The sequence below is a fragment of the Lissotriton vulgaris genome, chromosome 9 (assembly GCF_964263255.1).
Source record: "Lissotriton vulgaris chromosome 9, aLisVul1.2, whole genome shotgun sequence".
Lineage (NCBI taxonomy): Eukaryota > Metazoa > Chordata > Amphibia > Caudata > Salamandridae > Lissotriton > Lissotriton vulgaris.
Genome location: NC_141697.1, coordinates 768739946 through 768763697, shown reverse-complemented (window position 1 = coordinate 768763697; position 23752 = coordinate 768739946). Strand labels below are relative to the sequence as shown.

Genomic DNA, 23752 nt, shown 5'->3' with positions numbered 1-23752 from the left:
TTTAGAAAACCACCTGCGTTTGGAGAAAAGGCACGAGAAAGGATGATGACACAACAGCATGTCACTGACCTGATGAGCATAGAATTAGACTCTGACATAGACTGAGTAATTGCCTATGTAAGGGCAAAAGGAGGGTCTGAGGTTCCGTGACGATTTGAACCCGTGTTTTCAATATTGTCGGAAATACATAATATTGGTATCAGCGAACCGCAAATGATCCATTTAGCATATCCTGGTGTTTTCGCTATGCTACGAGCAAGAGTACTCCTGTAACAAACACATTTCCGATCTACCCATGGCATCCATCTTAGATCATGGCAGCCATTTTGTGTTTCTTGCCCTCACATACGCAATAACCTCTGATTACTTCATTTCGATTAAGGACACGTAGGCTTAGCCGGCGATTCACCTTTCCAGTGACACGTGCACCTTGGAACAGAACACGCTGTAGCTGCATGACTCGGCAAAGGCTGCCTCCTCTGCCCGAGGCCAGTCCTGCTATACTGGTTCTTGTGTTCGTTGGCCTGATCATGATTAGGCGGCCGAAGCTGGTAGCCTTGCCCATTTACGACCCACAAACATCTCTTATCCTGCTTTTCTATCTTCTGCACCTGGCTCTGCTCCTTTCCTTCTGGGCCTTTATTAGGGGGAGGTAACGAAATTTACGATGAGGCGGTCAGGGTCTTGAATGAAAAGTTGACATAAGATTATGATGGAAAAGTGGGAACCCCTCATTCGTAATGTTTTGACATCAGATATTGTCGACGATTCCTGTGCAACGCCAAATATTTATTGTTTAGGACACAAAGGTTTGGGAATGTATTACATGTAAAGAATTTGCCTCAAGCTCAAATTTTAGTATATAAGGAGCAACCCTTTTTGTACAAATCGAACAGGCTCCTAGATACTGCCCGTGTGTAGTTTCTGTGACTTCTGTGTCCCTGCAGTAATAAACCTTTGGTCTTTGACGCCACCATCGAGAAGCCCGTGTTTCTGTTTATTTGTGCACCGAGACAGGTGGAACTCCGGGGTCTTCGGGTGTTATCCCTGACACCTCTGGACGGAACCAAAAAGTCCAGAACTCCATAGGAGATCTGCAATGAGAGGGAGACAGAGCAGCGGGCATGAGGAGAGGTAGAGAAGATCTGTGTACCACACTCTTCTTTGCCAATCCGGGGCGACCAATAAAACTTGGGCCTAGTCTTGGCGAATCTTCCTCAGGACCCGAGGGATCAAGGGTATGGGAGGAAACGCAGAAAGGAGTTGTGAGCCCCAACTCAACTGAACAGAGTCCCCCAAAGCTCCCTGCAACGGATACTGGCGACTGCAGAATGACACGCAGTGAGTGTTCTCGTGAGTGGCGAACAGGTCCTCCTGAGGAGTTCCCCACGCCCGGAAGACGTGACGAACCACCTCTGGGTGAAGCCTCCATTCGTGGTCGGCTGAGAACTGCCGACTGAGACTGTCTGCGTGAACATTCAGAACTCCGGCCAGATGATTTGCCATCAGACAAATCCGGTGGCCCTGAACCCAGGACCAGAGGCGCAGAGCTTCTCTGCAGAAAAGATGCGACCCCACTCCTCCCTGCTTGTTGACATACCACATCGCAGTCGTGTTGTCCGTCGGGACCTGAACCGACTGACCGCGAAGGGAAGGGAGGAAGGCCTTGAGTGCCAAACGAATTGCCCTCAATTCCATAAGGTTGATGTGAAGCAACCTTACCTCTGGAGACCAAAGACCCTTGATCCCCAGATGAGCACCCCACCCTAGAGTGGAGGCATCCGTTATCACTGTGGCAACCGATGGAGGCAGATGAAAGGGCTTTCCTTGAGACAGATTGCCCTCCACGCTCCACCAAGACAGATCCGCTGCAGTTTCTCTGGAGATCCTCACAGACTCCCTGAGATCTCCGTTGTGCTGATACCACTGCCTGCGGAGGCACCACTGGAGCGCCCTCATGGGCCAGCGTGCATGGTTGACCAGCAGAATGCAGGAAGCAAACAGACCGAGCAGGCAAAGGACCTTCAGGACTGGAACGACCGCTCCATTGTAAAACAAAGGAATCATTTCCTGAATGTCGAGACTCCTTTGAGGTGGAGGGAATGCTCGACAAACAGTAGTGTCCAGTACTGCCCCCATGAACAGGTTGCGCTGTGAGGGCACCAGGTGAGACTTGGGTACATTTATCGAAAAACCCAACCTGTACAACAACTGAGTTGTCTCTTGCAGATGATGGAGCACCTTCTCTGTAGACTCTGCTTTGATCAGCCAGTCGGCCAGATAGGGGAATACAGGAATCCCCGCCCTCCTGAGATGGGCTGCCACCACTGCCATCACCTTGGTAAAAACTCGAGGTGCAGTAGTAATTCCAAACGAAAGGACCGCAAACTGATAATGTTGCGACCCCACATTGAAATGGAGATACTTCCTGTGCAACTCCAGGATCGGGATATGAAAATACGCGTCTGCAAGTCGAGTGACACCATCCAGTCTTCTTCCAGCAGCGCCTGAAGAACCTGCAAAAGGGTAAGCATCTTTCACTTCTCTTGTTTCAGATAAAGATTCAAGATCCTGAGATCCAGAATTGGGCGAAGCCTGCCATCCTTCTTGGGAATCAGGAAATACCGGGAGTAGCATCCCGACCCCTTTCCTACTCTGGAACCACCTCTATCGCGCCTTTCTTTAACAAGGTCAGAACTTCCACCTGTAGGAGAAGGAGATGTTCCTCTGAGTAAGTCGCTTGACAAGGAGGGTAATTTGGTGGGAATTCCCTGAAGGGAAGAGCATACCCATTTGCCACAAGATTGAGAACCCATTGGTCTGTAGTGATCGATTCCCAATCCTGTAGAAAATGGGTAAGCCAACCCCCCACAGGGCCAACATAACTGGGAATGGGGAATCTAGGGCTGCTTTGCTGCGGCGATAGGAAGCGAGGTAGAGGAAGAGGAGGAGGAGGAGGGTTGACAACCTCGTGGACGACCTCTGTTTCTTCCCCTATATGATTTATACCGCGTATTTTGTTGCTGCTGCTGCTGACGAGGCTGCCCTTGCGAACGAAAGGATGACTTCCCAAATCCTCTGTATCTATGAAAGGAACCTCTGGGTTGAGTCTGCAAGCCAAGTGATCTTGCTGTGGCCTTACTATCTTTGAACCTTTCAAGTGCAGCATCAGCCTTCTTACCAAACATACCTGTACCATCAAATGGTAAGTCCAACAAAGTAGCCTGCACATCCTGAGAAAAGTCTGAAGACTTCAACCAAGCTCCCCTTCTCGTAGCCACTGCAGAGCCCATAACTCTAGCCACCTAGTCCGCTGTATCCAGGCCACTTTGAATGACCTGGCACGCAGCAGCATGGGTATCATCCAAAACCTCCTGAAAGTTCTTCCTGTCTTCATCAGACAGTTTTGGCAGCAACTGTTTAGAGGAATCCATCAAGGCATGGATATACCTTCCCATCAAGCAAGTTGCATTTGTTGATTTAAGTGCCATGCTGGCAGATGAAAACACCTTCTTAGCAGACTGGTCAATCCGTTTAGACTCCCTGTCAGCTCGAACCTGAGGTAAAGATCCTGAAGACCTCTTGGAGCAAGCCGCCTGAACTACAAGGCTCTCAGGCGAAGGGTGAGCTGACAAAAATTCTGGATCCTCAGGTGCCACCCTATATCTCCGTGCCACAGTTCTGGAGACTGCAGGTGCAGATGACGGCTTCTTCCAAACCTCCAACACTGGCTCCAGAATTGCCTCATTAAATGGTAACAAAGGCTCAGTCACAGAGGACGGAGAATGCAACACTACAGTCAATAAATTGGACTTAAATTCGGTGGAAGGAAGATTAATGTCCAATAATTCAGCAGCTTTTCTCACAACTGTATGATATGGGGCTACCTCCTTCGAAGGAGCATCTGAACCAGGAGAAAAATCCCACTCAGGGGAAACATCAAGACGACTTGCATCTTTTAATTCTGCAAAATAGTCCTCAGAATCAGGAAGTTCACCTTCCTCCATCTCCTGTCGATAGCGTGCCTTTTCCACAACTCTTTGGGCCTCCCTCCTGGAGCGGATCCTCATGACTGGAGTCAATGGATCCACAACCAACTCCATAGGATTCGGGACCGGCATCGAACGAGGATCCGTCGGCGCCGCTTGCGCCGAACGAGGATGAACAGACGGCGCCGGAGATTCACGGTATGGCACCGGAGATTCTCGATACGGTGCCGGAGCCCTCGGCGCCGGAAAATTCCAGGACGGGGATGCTGGAAGAAAGGGCATAAATGGAGCCTGGGCATATGCCTGAGGAACACCCAAATTGTAGGCAAAAGGACCCATGGGCCCCGCAGGTGCACCAGAGGGGTACATGGTCCTTGCAAAGACACCATACATAGCGTTAAGATAATGTGATGTGTCTTGCCCTGGAGCCGGGAAAGGAGGATAATTTCCAGGCGCCGCCTCTGAAGCCGGTGTACCTGGAGTCAGGCCCGCCGGCGCCGACAAAGGTACCTCTTCAGGCTGCTCCTGATCTTCTTGCTCTGGCTCAGCTTCACCCGGATCCGAAGATGAACTGAATCCGAAGGAGCCGGCGTCGGTGATCGAGAGACTTCGACTTCAGGAGTCACTTCCTTCTCTGGCGAGCCCGAGTTTGAATGAGAAGGACCAACCTCACCTCTGTGACGTCGAGGAGAAGATGACTTCGGCGCCGGTTCCTTATCAGAGTGATGCCTCGAAGAGTGCTTCTTTTTCTTATGTCTCTTCGACTTCGAATGTCCCGACGCCGACTTCAAACCTGATCTGGATTCGGAACGAGATCTCAACCTCGACCTCGATCTTCTTTTACTTCTTTCTTATTCTTCTTCATCTTGGCTATAAATAACTTCGCCTCCCTTTCCTTTAATGCCTTAGAGGTCATCTTCCTGCAACACGCACATCCATCGACGTCGTGATCGGAAGACAAGCACCATACGCAATCCTCGTGCGGGTCAGTGATGGACATCTGCTTACCGCACTCCCTGCAGGGCTTGAAACCAGATTTTCTCCCAGACATCTTCGAAGGAAAACGACAAGAACAACTATAATAACAATATTACTACGTAGAGTCCCAAGAAACCGTTGCCGTCGACGGTGCTGAAAAAAGGGAACTGACGTCATCACGCCGACGAGGCCCTATTATGGATCCAGTGACGTCAGCGGGGTTGCAAGCAGAGTCGTACCCTCTGTGACGTCGTCCATGACCTCGCCGGCGTGGCGAGCTACACAAGTTTCTGATTGGCTGCTGCGCAGGGGATATTCACAAGGCGAGGAATCCACTGGCAGATGTATCAATCAGAAGAACGAGCACAAGGATTACCTCGCGCAGCATAAGCTCTCTTCAGACGAAGGTTCTATCACATCTCCCAGGACACATCAATCTTCAAACAGCATTTTGAGTAATGACAGTTGGGGCAGCAATGAGAACGACGGGTAAAGGGTTCCCCACCATCCATGTATGGATATCCAATACCCCCATTTTCAGCACACCGAAAATTTGTGGTACCCTGGATTCCAGATGTCCCCTCCCAACCACTGCAACCCTTCTTCCAGTACCCCTTTCCCCAACCTTTTTTGGGTGGGAGCAGAGTAAGAAGAAGAGGAACAACACACAAGTGCACTGGAAACAGTAAGAAACCAAGATGCAGACCAGGAGTCAGTTGGCCAAGGAAGACTAGTCATTAACCTCTCAAAGAGGGCTCTGACCAAAGACAAAATTGCAGTACTATGCAAAGGTCTTGTAATCGTGCCCACCTCTTTGGGAGAGCAATTCTGTCTCATAAGCAAACGTCACCAGTTCTTCCGCAAGTTTGCCTTCAGGAATTCTTTTCAGGACTCAGGACTACTAATTCTATTTGAGTTGACACCTACTTCAGCCATTACACCCAGTGAGGTCCTCATCTTTGAAAAAGCCATAGTGAAGAAGACTGCACAGATAAGAGCTCCTACGTTCTTCAACAATTTGTCATCCAGAACAACGCAGAACAGTTAAAGCATTGACTGAGGATCCTTTGATTGCGATCAAATCAGCAAAAAAGGGCAGAGCGATTGTTGTGATGGACATCACCGATTACAACCAAGAAGGCCCACACCAGCTAGCGAATGGGAAATACTATAGCTCAATGAGCTCAGATCCAACTGAGACCTTGATAAAACAAATTCAATCCATGGTCATGATGGTAGGGTGTTGAAATATCGATTACAAAATCATAGTTGACATAAATATAGTTGCAAAAATATCTTTTATAAAAAATATCGACACCCTATACTTAAACAGGTAAGTACATAAATATCTACTCAAAAATATTGTTGTAATAAATATAGATGTAAAAAATATTGACTTTTTAAATTAATTAAAATGACATTAAATAATAAATAAATATAAGTACTATTAACAAAATACATTACATTACTTTAATTTTTTAACTATTGAAAACAAATTAACTACACTTTTTCATTATAAACTTAATAAATGTGTACAAATACATATATTTAACACATTACTTTATATAACAACAATAATACATACATATAATTAAAATATACAATATATTATTAGTTAAAACATTTGATAGCGTAGGTGTAAAAATTACTATTCCCACTCCAGAGGGTGTAACAGTAGGGAAAGCGTTGGATAGCGTAGGGGTAAAAGTTACTATTCCCACTCCAGAGGGTGCAACAGTAGGGAAAGCGTTGGATAGCATAGGGGTAAAAATTACTATTCCCACTCCAGAGGGTGCAACAGTAGGGAAAGCGTTGGATAGCGTAGGGGTAAAAATTACTATTCCCACTCCAGAGGGTGCAACAGTAGGGAAAGCGTTGGATAGCGTAGGGGTAAAAATTACTATTTCCACTCCTGAGGGTGCAAAAGTAGGGAAAGTGTTGGATAGCGTAGGGGTAAAAATAACTATTCCCACTCCAGAGGGTGCAACAGTAGGGAAAGCATTGGTTAGCGTAGGGGTAAAAAATACTATTCCCACTCCAGAAGGTGCAACAGTAGGGAAAGCGTTGGATAGTGTAGGTGTAAAAATTACCAAATGTATTTACTCATTTATAAAAGAACAAATCTTTATTTTTATTTAATTAATCATTAATTAAATATTTATTCAATTAAAATGTAATTAATTCACTACATTTTCACTAGAAAATTCCAGTACACACACCTAAAATTAATTAAACAATTAACATAATTAATTACATAATTATTAATCAAATAACTAATTGAAATTAATTAACTATTATTTATTACACTATTTATAATCATTTAAAACATTAATTAATCTATTATTTTATTATATTCAAATTACTTCCCACCCTACTCCCCTATAAACCCACAACCCGCTACGGAACTATAAACACTAAATTCAACATAAAATACATTATTAACTAATAAAATACTACAAAAAATACTACTTTGACAACAAATACTCATTAAAAACACTACATTACTTATAATTATTTTAAAAACGATATTTTTGTAAACTATGTTTTTGTAAACGATATTTATTACAACTATATTAATGTTATCGATATTACTTACCTGTCTTTTGATATTCTGGTCAAACTCTATTTTTGTCATCGATATTTCTTCCTGTAGATATTTTTGCGGCGATATTTAGGTTAGTCGATATTTTTACGAAGATATTCCCGCTCTGTACCGTCATGATGGCGGAGGCACAAGATTGAATCGCTAAACATGAAGCAGTGTTCCTGGTAAATACATTACCAAGGACCCGCTACTTTTACGTATTGCCCACAAAACACAAGGAAAACAGCCCCCCGACAGGAAGGCCAATTGTCTACGGCATTGGATCTCTATTGGAACCTTTGAGTAAGTTCTGCGACCACTACCTTATACCACTGGTCTCTAGGACAAGGGACATGCTGAACCTGATTGATGACACCAATGATCAACAGGAAATCAACTTCCTTTAGACCTTAGACTTAGAGGCCTTGTACACCACCATCCCTCAAGACGCCACCGTATAGGTCATTTAGGCCTGCCTCAGAGCACAGACTTGGACGACAGCAGCGCTGATCGACTTTATTATCGAATGTGCCATGATAGCGTAGAATTATGACTTTTTTAATTCAATACCTGGATCTATCTTCAGATACAAGGGGCATCAATGGGCAGCACACTTGCCCCAAGCCTGGTCTGTACAGACATGCCCATTTTTAAGAACAAAGCATCTTTACTGACAGGAATCCCTTCAATGCCAACATTCTAACTTGGCGACGATACATAGATATTATTCTGATCTTCTGGAAAGGTGATAACACCACATGCCAATAATTTGGATGCTGGATCAGTACTCTTAACTCGTACCTGAGATTCACCCAGTCTGCCTCAACAAGGCAGATACCATTCCTGGATTTACTAATCTCCATTAAGGTGGGGTAAACTATGCACTAAGACATATAAAAATATCACTGATAGCAACAGTCTTCTGTTATTTAAGAGTCACCATCCAAAAGCCTTATAGGAGAACTAGCCATATGGGCAGTTTCTCTGTGTCCGGAGAAATTGCAGCTTTTTGAAAGATTATAGCGCTCAAGCCAAAACACTTAGTAGGAATCTGTCCTCCTGGTACTACACATCCAGAGTTATCAAACGAGCCGAGAAAAGTACACAAACAATTAATGGGAATCTCTTTTAGAGACCCACACGAGACCCACTGAAAATTTCCTTACTAGTGTCCTTATCTTCACCCCCAACTCCAATCGGATCAAACGTACCATAATGAAACATTGGGGAATTTTATGCACTGGGTCACTTTAGATTCTACGGCCACGATTTACTTTTAAGTGTACCCAGAACCTGAAGGACCTCCTGGTACACACCAGGCCCTGCATTCAACAGTCTTTCATGTAGAACACCTTGTGGGTCTTACCACCTGTCACATGACACTATCCCGGTGAGTCCTACGGGAAATGTTCCCTCTTATAAACATTCCAAAGAGGTCAAGTTGGGTCCCCAGTTCACCTGGATACTGAAAAATGACACTAACTGCAATACAAAAGAAGGCATGTACCTGATCACTTGCCCGTGTGGCCTTCATTACGGGGGAATGACCCCAAGCACCCTCGAACCAAGAATAATGGAGCACTGGCGCAATATCCACTGCAGACACAGCACTACAAAAATGTCCAATTACTTTTGCGACTCTAATTACTCGCCAGATGACCTCCGGTGGACAATTTTGAAGCAACTAACTGATGGGGCCTGGTTAACCTTTTCAGAAGAGACCAACCGTGGATTTTCTGCATCTCCACCAACAGCGAATGTCTGAAAAATTAAAACCTCTGCCTGGTGCGAGGTGTAATTCCCCAGTCAGTCCCCTGCAAAATCAGATACTCCTTTACCATGGATATACTGACATTCTCTTCATACATGCAATCTGATCTACCATATCACCACTGACACCATGTCACATATGAAATGCCCTGTTATAGAGTCTCTCACACCACACTAAGCAGTGCTTATGAAAAGTATTTTACGACTTGGCATGGGTCTCTTCTTCATTAACATGAATGTTTCTGTTGATACCAATTAGGCAGTACCCTCCAATAAGAAAACATTTTACTGTGTGTCAACTTGTTTCGACGGCCCCTTACTAATACCATTGATGACTTTGGGTTATCCTCTATCTGACGGCTACACACTCCAGGATGGCTGCCACTGAGGGATGATACTTCTGTTACACCAGCATGTGAAGGGCTTGCTCCTATTGGCTCTAGCATACCAGCGTACCCCTTCTCTTCTCTCTTCTCCTCATTAGCCTTTTGTCAAATAGCGCTTTCCAAGCACTCTAATCCATTGGAAATAGACCACTTGGTCACCCATGTTACTTATTACATGAGGAGGACCATATTTCCAACATGAACATAGACACCAATAGGCCTAAATTCCACCATGAGGGATGGCTAGCAGTTATGTGCACCTGGCTTGCTCTCTGTCACTATATATGCCAGTGCACCATGCTTTTCTCTTACCGTCACTCTCCATTAAAAAAAACATTCAACTGTTCTATTTTACTGCGTAGACGCCCCATTTAAAAAACCATGGTGTCTTTGGGCTGGCCAGCATTTGACCACTACACACTCTGAGACGGCTGCCACTGAGGGATGATACGCCTGTTGCACTAGCATACGAGGGGGCTCGCTCCTATTGGCTGAGGCTTGCCCCTCTTCTCCTCATTGGCCATTTGGTCATCCCTCCTTCCCGGGGCCGTACACACCACAACTGAGAACAATTACTCCAATTACACATTCCACGTATGTCCACTTGCCTGTTCTGCTATATTGTATGCACTAGCTTGTTTTTTTCACATCTTTCAGGTTGTGGCGACTGGTCAGCGCCAACAATAGCATGTACATGTCTACCTTTGGAGACACTATGATACAGTGAGTTGGAAAAGCCATTCTGGTGGTGTATTGGACCATACATACAAAACATTTGTTTACTGTGTGTTTTCTTTATTTTCATCATTTATTGTCTAGGTTGGAAAATCAATTTTAAACATTTTAAAACAGGTATTTTCTTCTGAGGGAATACCTACATTAATTTCACATCTTAGGGGTAGGGAAGGGTTTTCCCCATTTATTTGGGTTCTGAAGAAGTGTTTTGGATCTTTTTAGGCTTTTTGGGGCCAAAGATGTCAACCTGGCCACACTCACAGATTTACGCTACTTGGGTACATCACACCACTGTAGTAGCCCCTATCAAATTATGTTTTTTAATCCTTCCAGGGGAACCATTACATTAAAGTCAAGTTTGGTATCTCTGAGACTGTTTTAGTCTCCCTTCCCATCACTGCACACATTCACTCCACACTCACATGCAAAAAACCCACACACGCACTTTGTGGGGCCCATGGGGCATTGCAGCGCTGACCCTACGAAGAGAACGTGCACTATGATTCATGACATCCTCATGGATGTGTGAGGGCACCAGGAAATAATCCTTAGGATTCCCCCTTCTGTGGTTGCCTGTATTTCTTCTTTGCTTTTTGATAGGAACAATACCTAAACTGCTTTTTGCATGAATATGACCTCAGATCCACTGAATGGAGAGTGGGTCTAACATGAAGAGTACCTTTTAGCTGAAGGAGATCCATTTGGTGCAATAAGTAATACCCTGACATGTGGTTGCTCCTAATGAGCCAAGTGGAGAGTAATTACCTTATGGAGTTCATCTCCATCTGATTCTTAATAGGTCGGCTTTTACAGGGAGTGGAAGAACCATACCTTATTTTTCCGGCTGGTCTATTCCAGTCCTGTGTACCCATAGTATAAAATAAACTTTACCAATGACAGTGCAATTGGAATACACAGTTCTATCCTTCTCTGCCTTTGTATTAAATTGACTTCCCCAGTGGTTCAATGCTGACCCTTGAGAGCACTAACCTCCTCATTCTCATGATGGACGAAACTGGAAATCTGAAAGCTGAACTCCTCCATTAATGAGACGTGCCATTCTCTGTATGGGACTTGTTTCAGGATAGCCCCCAGGAACTGCAAAGAAAACAGAAATAAACTTTAAAGCAGTAATATATACTTAAATGCAGTTTCTACAGCTGACGTCTGGGTGACGTGACTTTGAGAAGATGAGTAAACAAACTACGGCTAACAATAACCTCAGCAATTACGAAATATTGTGATGGCAGAAGAACCAGAGAACACATACAGCAACGCTTAACTAGTATGGTGTGAAATCAGTGGTCAGAAGAAACAAGGAGACCTTTACAGTGTTCATGATTTATAAAGAAACACAAGAAACAAAAGCATGCTGCCAGCAAATTACTGTGAAAAGAGAAACAGTGCAGCAATCCAGACAGAAAGCAGATGGGGACTGTGCAACAATATCACATACTTAGGAGCAGAATGCAAACGAACGAGTTACTTACCTTCGGTAACGCATTTTCTGGTAGATACAGAGTCTGCCTGTGGATTCCTCACCTTGTGAATATCCCCCTGCGTCAGCAACGTTTGGAAAACTCTTTTGAAGCACGCCGGCGTAGACGTCACAGGAGCACGGCATCGCGCGCGACTCCGGCTGACGTCACCGACTCCTTATTAGGCCTATATTGGCGTGATGACATCAGTACCGCCCTTTTTTCCGTGCCTTCGAGGCACCCGGATGGATTCATGACAGCAGATATACATACATACAGTGTACATAGTACATACAATTCAAAACTGCACACATAGTGCATAGAAGAGGAATTAAAAACCCAATATACATACAAATATAAATATAAATATACATAAAAATACATAAACTCAGGTATAGCAGAGTGGACAACGGGGAGGCGGGTGGGTCAGTGAGGAATCCACAGGCAGATACTGTATCTACCAGAAAAAGCGTTACCGAAGGTAAGTAACTTGCTCTTCTGATAGATACATCTGCCAGTGGATTCCTCACATTGTGAATAGAGTCCCACAGCAGTCCCCACTCCCGGAGGAGGGTGTCCACTCTCCTATACCAAGAAATCTTGAAGGACAGAGCGCGCAAAGTGGCCGTCCCTTCTCACCTCTGTATCTAAGCAGTAATGCTTTGCGAAAGTGTGGAGGGAGGCCCAAGTCGCAGCTCTGCAAATATCCTCAACAGGTACACCCCTAGATAAAGCAGAAGTAGCAGACTTTGCTCTAGTAGAGTGAGCTCTTATACCCTCAGGAGGGTCCTTACCCGCCAGGGAGTAGCAGATCTTGATGCATAATATTATCCATCTTGAAAGAGTGCGCTTGTGCACAGATCTTCCTTTCCTGCAGCCAGCAAATCCAACGAACAGCTGGTCATCCAACCTGAACTCCCTTGTCCTGTCCAGGTAGAAGCTCACGGCCCTCTCAGGGTCCAAGCGATGAAGCCTCTCCTCCTCCTTGGAAGGGTGAGGGGGAGGATAAAAGGTAAGGAGGGTAATGGACTGTCCTAAATGGAATGGAGTAACCACCTTAGCAGAAAAGCAGCCCTGGTCCTGAGAACCATTCTTTCAGCATGATTGGTCAAGAATGGGGGCTTTGAGCTAAGAGCTTGAAGCTCACTTACCCTCCTTGCCGAGGTAATTGCGACTAGGAAGACCTTTTTAAAAGATAAAAGTCTCAAGGGACATTAGTGTAAAGGTTCAAAAGGAGAACCCATCAAGAACGTAAGAACAAGGTTCAATTCCCATTGAGGTACAATAAAAGGTGTTGGAGGAAATTTATTGGTAAGGCCCTTAATGAAGCGTAATACAATTGGAGATTTAAACAAAGAGGGCTGGTCCGGTCAACAAAGGAAAGCCAATAAGGCTGACAAATAACCTTTAATAGTTGCCACTGCAAAACCCTGCTGGGCCAAGTAAAGTGCAAATTGAAGAATATTGGACAAACAAGCCCTTAAAGGGTCAACGGACTTCTCCCCACAACAAGCAACAAATTTAGACCACCTATAAGAATAGATGGACTTGGTGGAATCACGCCTGGCTGATAATATGACATCCACCACATCGTGAGGGAGAGAAAAAGAACTCAGGTTGCCCCGTTCAATCTCCACGCATGAAGGTGTGAGGTCAGGAGGTGGGGGTGTAGAACCTGCCCCTCCATCTGGGAGAGGAGGTCTGCCCTGTGAGGGAGACGGAGCGGCGAGCACGAGGAGAGGTGGAGAAGATCTGTGTACCACACCCTTCTTGGCCAATCCGGGGCGATCAATATAACTTGGACCCCGTCTTGGCGAATTTTCCTCAGAACCCGAGGAATCAAGGGTATGAGAGGAAACGCGTAAAGGAGTTGTGAGTCCCAACTCAACTGAAAAACGTCCCCCAGAGTCTCCTTGCATCGGAACCTGGAGACTGCAGAATGACGGGCAGTGAGCATTCTTGTGTGTGGCAAACAGGTCCACCTGAGGAGTTCCCCGTGTCCGGAAGACGTGACAAACCAACTCCGGTTAAAGCCTCCACTCGTGGTCGGCCGAGAACTGCAGACTGAGACTGTCTGCACGCACGTTCAGAACCCTGGCCAGATGATTTGTCATCAGACAAATCTGATGGTCCTGAACCCAGCACCAGAGACGCAGAGCCTCTCTCAGAGACACCATGGCCCTACTCCTCCCTGCTTGTTGACATACCACATCGCGGTGGTGTTGTCCAACAGGACTTGATCCGACCGACCGCGAAGGGAAGGGAGGAAGGCCTTGAGTGCTAAATGTATGGCCCGCAATTCTAGAAGGTCGATGTGAAGCAACCTTTCCTCTGGAGATCAAAGACCCTTGACCTCTAGGTCCCCCAGATGAGCATCCCACCCTAGAGTGGATGCATCCGTTATCACTGTGGCCACCTCTGGAGGAAGTTGGAAAGGCTTTCCTTGAGACAGATTGCCTTCCACGCCCCACCAAGACAGATCCGACGCAGTTTCTCTGGAGATCCTCACTGACTCCCTGAGATCTCCGTTGTGCTGATACCACTGCCTTTGGAGGCACCACTGTAGTGCCCTCGTGTGCCAGCGTGCATGGTTGACCAACAGAATGCAAGAAGCCATCAGACCGAGCAGAAGAAGGTCCTTCAGGACTGGAACAACCGCTCCATAGTGAAATAAAGGTATCATTTCCTGTATGTCGCGAATCATTTGAGGAGGGAATGCACGAAACACAGTACTGTCCAGTACCGCATCTATGAACAGGTTGCGCTGGGGGGGGGGCACCAGGTGAGATTTGGGTACATTTATCGAAAAACCCAACCTGTGCAACAACTGAGTTGTCTCTAGCAACTGATGGAGCACCTTCTCCGGCGACTCTGCTTTGATCAGACAGTCGTCCAGATAGGGGAACACTGGAATTCCTGACCTTCTGAGATGCACTGCCACCACAGCCATCACCTTGGTGAAGACTCGAGGCGCAGTAGTAAGTCCAAACGGAAGGACCACAAACTGGTAATGCTGCGATCCCACCGTAAAAAGGAGATACTTCCAGTGCGACTTCAGGATCGGAATGTGAAAATACGCATCCTGCAAGTCGATCGACACCATCCAGTCTTCTTCCATCAGCACCTGAAGAACCTGCGCAAGAGTGAGCATCTTGAACCTCTCCTGTTTGAGATAGAGGTTCAAAACCCTGAGGTCCAGGATTGGACGAAGTCTGCCATCCTTCTTGGGGTATATTTACAAAAAGGGGTGGTGAGGGACAGAGTCTCTGAATTAAGCAGAAAGCTCTCACCCAGTCAAGAGATCAGGGCTAGATCCAACACCGTTTTTTAGCTCACTGCACCATCCCAGTTTCAGAACCTGGCTGTATGCAAATTAGTCTGTTCCTGTCCCAGTGCATGATGGGAACAGGGCAAACCAAACTACAAAAGCCAATTCTTACACTGGGAAGGAAACAAGCTCCCGGGGACCGGTTTCTGGCATTACAGCCGTCTTCGGCCCGGTTTGCTTGAATCCTGATGGTGCAATGAGCAAGGGTCTCACATCTGAGAATACCCTTCCACGCTTAGGGTGGACAAAAATATTTACAAAAAGGGGTGGTGAGGGACAGAGTCTCTGAATTAAGCAGAAAGCTCTCACCCAGTCAAGAGATCAGGGCTAGATCCAACACCGTTTTTTAGCTCACTGTACCATCCCAGTTTCAGAACCTGGCTGTATGCAAATTAGTCTGTTCCTGTCCCAGTGCATGATGGGAACAGGGCAAACCAAACTACAAAAGCCAATTCTTACACTGGGAAGGAAACAAACTCCCGGGGACCGGTTTCTGGCATTACAGCCGTCTTCGGCCCGGTTTGCTTGAATCCTGATGGTGCAATGAGCAAGGGTCTCACATCTGAGAATACCCTTCCACGCTTAGGGTGGAAAAAAATATTTACAAAAAGGGGTGGTGAGGGACAGAGTCTCTGAATTAAGCAGAAAGCTCTCACCCAGTCAAGAGATCAGGGCTAGATCCAACACCGTTTTTTAGCTCACTGCACCATCCCAGTTTCAGAACCTGGCTGTATGCAAATTAGTCTGTTCCTGTCCCAGTGCATGATGGGAACAGGGCAAACCAAACTACAAAAGCCAATTCTTACACTGGGAAGGACACAAGCTCCCGGGGACCGGTTTCTGGCATTACAGCCGTCTTCGGCCTGGGTAAGAGTGGTCAGTTTAACTCAGACACTCTGTTCATCACCACCCCCTTTTTGTAAATCGTTTTTGGCCACTATAGGTGTGGCAGGGTATACTCAGACATGAGTCCCTTTCTCACTGCTCCATCAGGATTCAAGCAAGCCGGGCCGAAGAAGGCTGAAATGCCAGAAACCGGTCCCCGGTAGCTTGTCTCCTTTCTGGTGAAGAATTGGCTTGGTAGTTTAGTCTGCCCTGTTCCCATGATGCACTGGGCCAGGGACAGACTGATTTGCATATAGCCAGGTTCTGAGCTGGGATGGGGCAGTGAGATAAATAACGGTGATGGATCAAGCCCTGATCTTTGGACTGGGTAAGAGTGGTCTGTTTAACTCAGACACTCTGTTCATCACCACCCCCTTTTTGTAAATCCTTCTTGGGGATCAGGAAATACTGGGAGTAGCAAACCTGACCCCTTTGCTGCTCCGGAACCACCTCTATCGGACCCTTTCTGAAAAGTTCCAGGACTTCTTCTTGCAAGAGAAGCAGGTGGTCATCCGAACAATAACCTTGGCAAGGAGGGTAATTGGGGGGAAATTCCCGAAAGGGAAGAGCATACCCATTCTCTACGAGATTGAGAACCCAAAGATCTGATGTAACCGATTCCCAATCTCGTATAAATTAGGTAAGCCGACCCCCTACAGGAACCGCATGATCCAGAATGGTGGATCTAGGGCTGCTTTGCTGTTGTAGGTGGGGGTAGGTATTAGAGGAGGAAGTTGAGGAGGAGGAGGCTTGACGACCATGTGCACGACCCCTTTGTCTACCTCTATAAGATTTGTACAAAGGATTCTGCTGCTGTTGCGCTGTTGGCTCTGCTGATAGGTACGAAAAGTGAACCTTCCAAAACCCCTGAATTTCCTGGTGGAAGAGCCTCTAGTCTGTAAGCCCAAAGACTTTGCAGTCGCCCTGCTATCTTTGAACCTTTCTAAGGCAACGTCGGCCTTCTTTCCAAAAAGGCCAGTGCCATCAAAAGGCAAATACAAAAAAGCAGCCTGGACATCAGCTGAGAATTTAGACGATTTTAACCAAACGGCTCTTCTAGTGGCGACTGAAGATCCCATTATTCTAGCCACAGAGTCCGCCGTATCCATGCCACTCTGAATCACCTGGCGAGCCGCAGCCTGAGTGTCAGACACTACCTCATTGAAGTTCTTACTATCCTCCTCCGGAAGCTTAGATGATAACTGCTTAACCGTGTCCATCAAAGCATGTACATATCTGCCCAGCAGACAAGTAGCATTTGTCGATTTCAGGGCCAAGCTACTTGATGAGAACACCTTTTTTGCATTCTGATCCAACCTTTTTGAGTCCTTATCCCCTGGAACCTGGGGAAATGCACCTGCCGACCTCTTTGAACAAGCCGCCTGATTAACCAGACTCTCTGGCGAAGGATGGGATATCAAGAACTCAGGGTCACCCTACAGCGTCTCACCACTGTTCTAGACACCTCAGGAGCAGTCAGAGGTTTTTTCCAAACTTCCAATATCGGCTCAGTAAGAGCCTCAGTGAACGGAAGAGTCAGCTCAACAACAGATGAAGGTGAATGTAGAACCTCATTAAGGATGTTACATTTAAACTCTACCGAAGGCAAAGTTAAGTTCAACAGTTCTGCAGCCTTTTTAATAACAACATGGTATTTGAGCCACATCTTTAGAGGGTGCACAGAAACTGCAGGTAACCCCCATTCAGGCGAAAATTCCAAACCACTTGCACTATGCAGATCCTCAAAATAATCTTCCTGATCCTGAAGTTCGCCTTCCTCTACTTCTGTATCCTCATATTCCATCTCTTCCATGAGACGCTGAGCTTTACGCCTCGACCACTCCAACCGAACCGAAGTCGTCGGATCCGGTAACAACGCCGATGGAGCCGGGGCTGGCATCGAGTGAGGAGCTGGAACAGCCTGAGGATGGGAAACTGGAACCGGCGACGAATCTCGATTCCGTTCCGAGGTCGCTCCGGAGCCGGCGAAGCCGTGTGCGGAGTCGATGACCTCGGCGGCGCCAAACCAAGCCAAGGTGGATATTTCATCGGCAAAAAGGGCAGGAAAGGCGCCAGAGCATAAGCTTGAGGGACACCCAAGTTGTACGACAATGGACCCATGGGAGCTGCCAGTGTACCAGTGGGGTACATTGCTCTCGCATACACGCCATACATAGCATTAAGGAAATGCAAGGGGTCCTGTCCAGGACCAGGAAACCGAGGGTAAAACCCACCGGCTGCTCCAGAGGAGGATGCACTGGAATCGTATCTTCACGACCCTCCTGTTCCTCTGGATGATGCACCGGAGTCGCCGAAGCCTGAGGATTTCTCTACGTCTTCTTCCTCATGCTCAGAAGACTGACACGGATCCAGAGACGAATTTGGTTCCGGATCCGGAGATGGCCTTCGGGACTGAAAGGGCGAGGCTTCACCTTCAGGCTCACGAGATGGTGAGGGAGAAAAAAAGTCCTTATGATGCTTACGAGATGAAGACCTCTTCTTCGAATCCGACTCCTTTCTGGAATGATGCCTCGAGCTATGCTTCTTCCTCTTATGTTTTTTCTTCGAGGAACCCGAAGCATGGCCCGAAGCCGACTTCGATGCCGACTCCGATCGGGACCTGGACCTCGATCCCGATCTCGACCTCGTCTTTGACTTCGACTTCGGCTTCGACCTCGAGCGTCTAGATCTTGACCTCGAAGACCTCTTGGCATCCTTTCCCTTTACTTTGGCCAGAAGAAGTTTAGCCTCTCGTTCACGCAGAGCCTTCGGGTTCATTTTAGAACAGGAGCGACAGCCTCCGAAATCGTAGTCCGAGCCCAGACACCACAAGCAATCACTATGAGGATCCATTATAGACATTATCCTGGCACACAATCCGCACTGCTTAAACGACGACATCTTCGACGACATCTTCGACGAAGAACAACAGCTCAAAAAAGATACAGAAACACACAAATAGCAAAAAAGTTACTATTTGCAACACAAGAGATCCCAAGAAACCGTTAGCGTCGACAACGCGGAAAAAAGGGAACTGATGTCATCACGCCGACGTAGGCCTAATAAGGAGTCGGTGACGTCCGCCGGAGTCGCGCGTGATGCCGTGCTCCTGTGACGTCGTCCACACAGGAATGCTACAAAAGAGTTTTCCGAATGTTGGTGACGCAGGGGGATATTCACAAGGTGAGGAATCCACTGGCAGATGTATCTAGCATATAGACTCTTCGATCACCAGCGTCGGGGCCAAATGTAAATTTAATGTTAACAAGGGTGAAGACTGAACACAAGGAAAAGAAATTTGCATCTCTGGAGTGTGAGAAGTTGGTCTGACATATGCTGTCCACTAGTTATAGTGGACACTTTGCACCTGTCCAAACACCCCTTACTGATGATAGGTTAAAACAACCTTTATTGAAAGCTATCCTAATGGTAGCTATGGGGAGCAGCCTTTAGGCTAAGTCTTGAAGGAGTGTAAAGCAGCTAGGTTTACCAGATCATAACCTCTTGAATGTATAAATGAAAGGAGAACCACACAAGGTACGTATATAGGTATATATATATATATATATATATATATATATATATATATATATATATATATATATATATATATATATTATATGTATTTATTACTAAACACTCTCTAGTAATCTCTTTATGAGTTTACAGAGCCAGGTACACAACATAAACACGATCCCACGGGGAGACAAAACCATATATTAACCCCTTCCATGCTCATGACGGGCTCAGCTCGTCATGCAGTACAGTGCTCCTGTGCTCATGACGGGCTAAGCTCGTCATGAACAATGGGAATAAAGGAGTTCCAGCACAGGAGGAAAATCTCTCTAGCAGCGATGGCGTTAAGAAAGTGGTTTAAGAACCACGACTTGACTAGACACAAGGCCTAGAGCCTGTAGACTCCCCGGGACCCTAAGGGACCACAGGTAGTGACACAGGGGACCCACGGGGGACGTGTGCAGTGTGAGAACACAGCCGTGAGCTCCGTTAGCTCCTATGGGGAAAGTCACTGTTGAAATGTTGAAGTTTAAGGACACTTAGGAGAGGACTTTGAGCAAACCCCTTTAGACTTAAGGGGTTATAGGGCCAACACTCACAGGAGCACCGGGGAACTCAAGTTACCCCACCCAGGGAAGCCGGATGCATAGGTGTCAAATGATGTTGGCAATTGTCGTTTTTAATGGTGACCTGCTGCAAAATGCTGCTGTTGTGAAGAAGGAAAGTGTCCGGTGTGATCCTAGCCTGGATCGAAGATGTGAAGGACCTGAAAGCAGAGGGGACAGAGTCTGGGTCAGTTGCCAGTGAACAGGGGCATGATAGACGGGGCCCACCGATGTCAGGTGATTCAGGTGCGAAGATGTGAAGCTTGACTCTACAGCAACGAGGACCAGGAGGCATCGATAATGACCAAGAGCTAGAGTCGAGCTGTCCTACAAAGGATGTTGAGTGCTGCGGCATCAGTGCTCGGATTGAACACAAGTCTTAGCAATAGCAACCCATGCAGAAGGAGAAAAGATGCTTCGGTGTGGACCAGCGGGGTCCAGGGGACTCACCAAGTGATGTAGAGTCAGGGCACGTCTGAAGCAACCAGGGAAGCCCAAGGAAAGTTAAAGTTGCCTTCTCAGGAACCCACAAGTTGACGAACCAGGGATTGCGAAGGTACCTCGAGAGTAAACACAAAGGGTCGGCTCACGGAACACTCGTGGAGTGTAGGCCAACAGTCTTTGGTGGAAATGCTGCACGGGGTCTGGGCTGCAAGCAACCCAAAGCACAGCCTCAAGGATTACCAAGAAGCATATGCATTTGCAAATCTGCACGGTGTCCAGGGGTTCCGGTTCCACAGTTCCCACAAGGGCTATGGGTCTCAGCCTTGCTGAGAGCTAGGGTTCCCTTCTGGAAAGTCTGGGAACACACCTCCTGTGTTGAAAATTCTTTGGAGTACGGCGGGAGCTTCAGAGATGCAAACCGGTCAGATGCATCTTTGGTGCCTGCCACGCAGGGGAGTAACTCCCTTACTCCAAGGGAGATTCTTCAGTCATCTAGCGTTGTGTAGAATGTTGAACTTTCAGGATTCAGTATCGGAGTTTCATCCAGGTAAATCTAAAGTCCTGTAGTCAGGGGCTCCTACTTTATACCCAAGGAAGGGGTGGGACAAACTCTGGAGACCCACCTATGGGAGGGTTTGGAAAGAGGGGTGACTACACCCATTTCCTTTGTCCAGTTTCCCCCCAGAGCAGGGGCTGGTATCCTCTGCAACTGTTTGAACGGAGCTATGCACAGGGACAACAAATGTGCCCCCAGTGCAGACTTCAAAGCACTCTTCGAGTGCACCCGCCCAGCCCCAATACACTAAAGCCTGTTTGGGAGGTAGTTACACCTCTCTGTGACTGGAAACCTATTGTCCATGCCTCCCCTGCCGGAGTTTCGTCCAGCAGCAGGAGGCCAGACTCATGTCTGTGGCAGCAGCATCCATTTTGTGATGCCACGGTTAAGGAAAGCTGGTAACGGGTATCCTGGTGCCCCACACTAGTGGTTCTGCCATGGAGGAATCATACCTCCCACACCAGTTACTGGTGTGGAGGTACGATTCCAAGGTGTTTGACACCAAACACAACATGGTTCTGTGCAGCCCTTTTAAAGTTAGCATTTACCACGAGGTTATACCGCACTTAAGAGTATATGGTCTATGCTGCATGACTAACAACCCCGAAAGATAGATTCCGAAGGCTGCAGAGGGGCTTTGCTCATGCATGGGCACCCTCTCACACAAAACCCAGCACCCTGCATTCAGGATTGATAAGGCCTGCCATTGGAGTGACTGATAGGTTCATATGTGTAGCGATAAGGTAGATATAGGAAACCTATATCTAAGTAAGGGGTGCATACACCACCTTACACAGGCTGATGTAACAGACCTGTTGTGTCATTTTGGAAGGCTTCCCAGGAGTGGTGTAATACATGCTGCAGCCCCTGGGAGGCCTCTGGGGTATCTATGGCCTGGGTACATAGTATACCATATACAAGGGACTTATAAGGGTACCCCAGAATCCAAGTTGGAGTGTACCTAAAGTACATGGAACCAATTTATAAGAGAAAGGAGATAGGCTGGAGACCTGATTATCAGGTTCCCAGCCAAACTAAGTCTAAAACCATCAAAAGACGAGGTAAAAAGTGGGGGCAACCATGTTGTCAGATTCCACCTTCCTACATAACCCCCCCCCCCCAAACGAAAGAAGATAAGGCTAACCTTACCCAGTTGAGCCTTTATTGACTAAGTGGCCACATAAGGAAGTACCTGCACTAGCATGGTTACCCCCTGTCTTATGGTCCACTAAGCAATCCCTCACCCTAAGGGTATGAGAGGGTCTCCTCCATGGGGAATTACTACCTGTGGTGTGTTTTAGTAAAGTAAAAGGCTGGTGAGGTGTCTGAGTAGGGAAGTGAGGCCCTAATAAAGTTGGTCTCAGCTTCCTCAGATCACTTGTCACCATGGATGCCTTTCTTTCCACAATTGAGTTGCACTTCACTCTAGGGGTTAACTTTTGGCTGCCTATAGCTGAGGGTTGAGTCCCTTTGGGTGGAACACTGGAGGGACAAGGCAGGTTTGGAACCTTTTGGTCCCAGGTTTACCCTTGTCCAACAGAGTCCATCTGGGGGTGGTCCCTATTCACTGTCAAAAGGGATCCCTCGGGGGGTTGAGGAATTTTCACCTGGCTAGGGCTACTAAACTGGGTGCCACTAATCTGCTGATGGGGGGCTCCTCTGGACAGTGGGCCCTGTGGGGTCCACTGACCTATCTGATCTCTGCAGCCCTCGGCTAACTGAGGGAGGGTAGAGAGGGGCAGGTTACCTGCTCCGCGCCTGGTACCACCTTGGAAGGGTCCCCTGCCATCAGGGGTGCTGCCAGGCCAATCCTGACTACCTCTGTGGCAGTTCCTTCATAAGGGCTAGGCTCTGTTCCCTGAGGAAATTGACCCTTACCTATAGTCTGGGGGGAGGAAGACTGTTCCTTAACTCATTTGCTCTGTGGGGGAGTAGAGTGGACCATTCTTTCAGGCTCCACCTCTCCAAAATTTCCCTGGGGTTGGGCTGTGTCCCTCACAGGTCCGATATTCAAAGATGGACCTGGTATTCAACTTCAGTCCAGGCTGAAATCTCTAGATCATTGCCCATCAGGCAATCTACAGGCAAATTTGGGAACACTGCCACTCTCTTTGGGCCAGTGACCCATACCCAGCTGAGATTGACTAGGGCCATGGGGTGATCTGTTCTGATACCATCAATGTTTGTCACCTGGTACTTAAACTCATGTAAAAGCTGGTATGGGGGGACTAGTTTCCCTGTCATCATGATGGCACTAGCCCCTATGTCCCTGAATGCCACAGCTTTCTGACCATTGATTAAGCACTCCTGTCTGTACTTGCCCAAAGTATTGGGACTAATAGTAAAAGCGGCAAATCCCATGCCACCATCACAGACTGAGGAGGCTTGTGAGGGGGACCTTTCTAAACTAGGATCCACCTCAGTTCCCCATGAGAATGCACCTAACGTTTTGGGTGCATTACTACTACCTGGGGGATTACTACTAGTAGTACCAGGAG

The 23752-nt window shown here is 47.1% G+C and overlaps 1 protein-coding gene across 1 annotated transcript in view; it reads right to left on the bottom strand.

The window, feature by feature from the left end:
• LOC147692229 (maestro heat-like repeat-containing protein family member 2A) overlaps positions 1-23752 on the bottom strand; it is a 122254-nt gene that overhangs the window by 67602 nt on the left and 30900 nt on the right. Inside the window, exon 12 of the mRNA XM_086936757.1 lies at positions 11433-11540. Within this exon, the coding sequence (XP_086792883.1) occupies positions 11433-11540 (108 nt within the window). The remainder of the gene's footprint in view (positions 1-11432; positions 11541-23752) is intronic.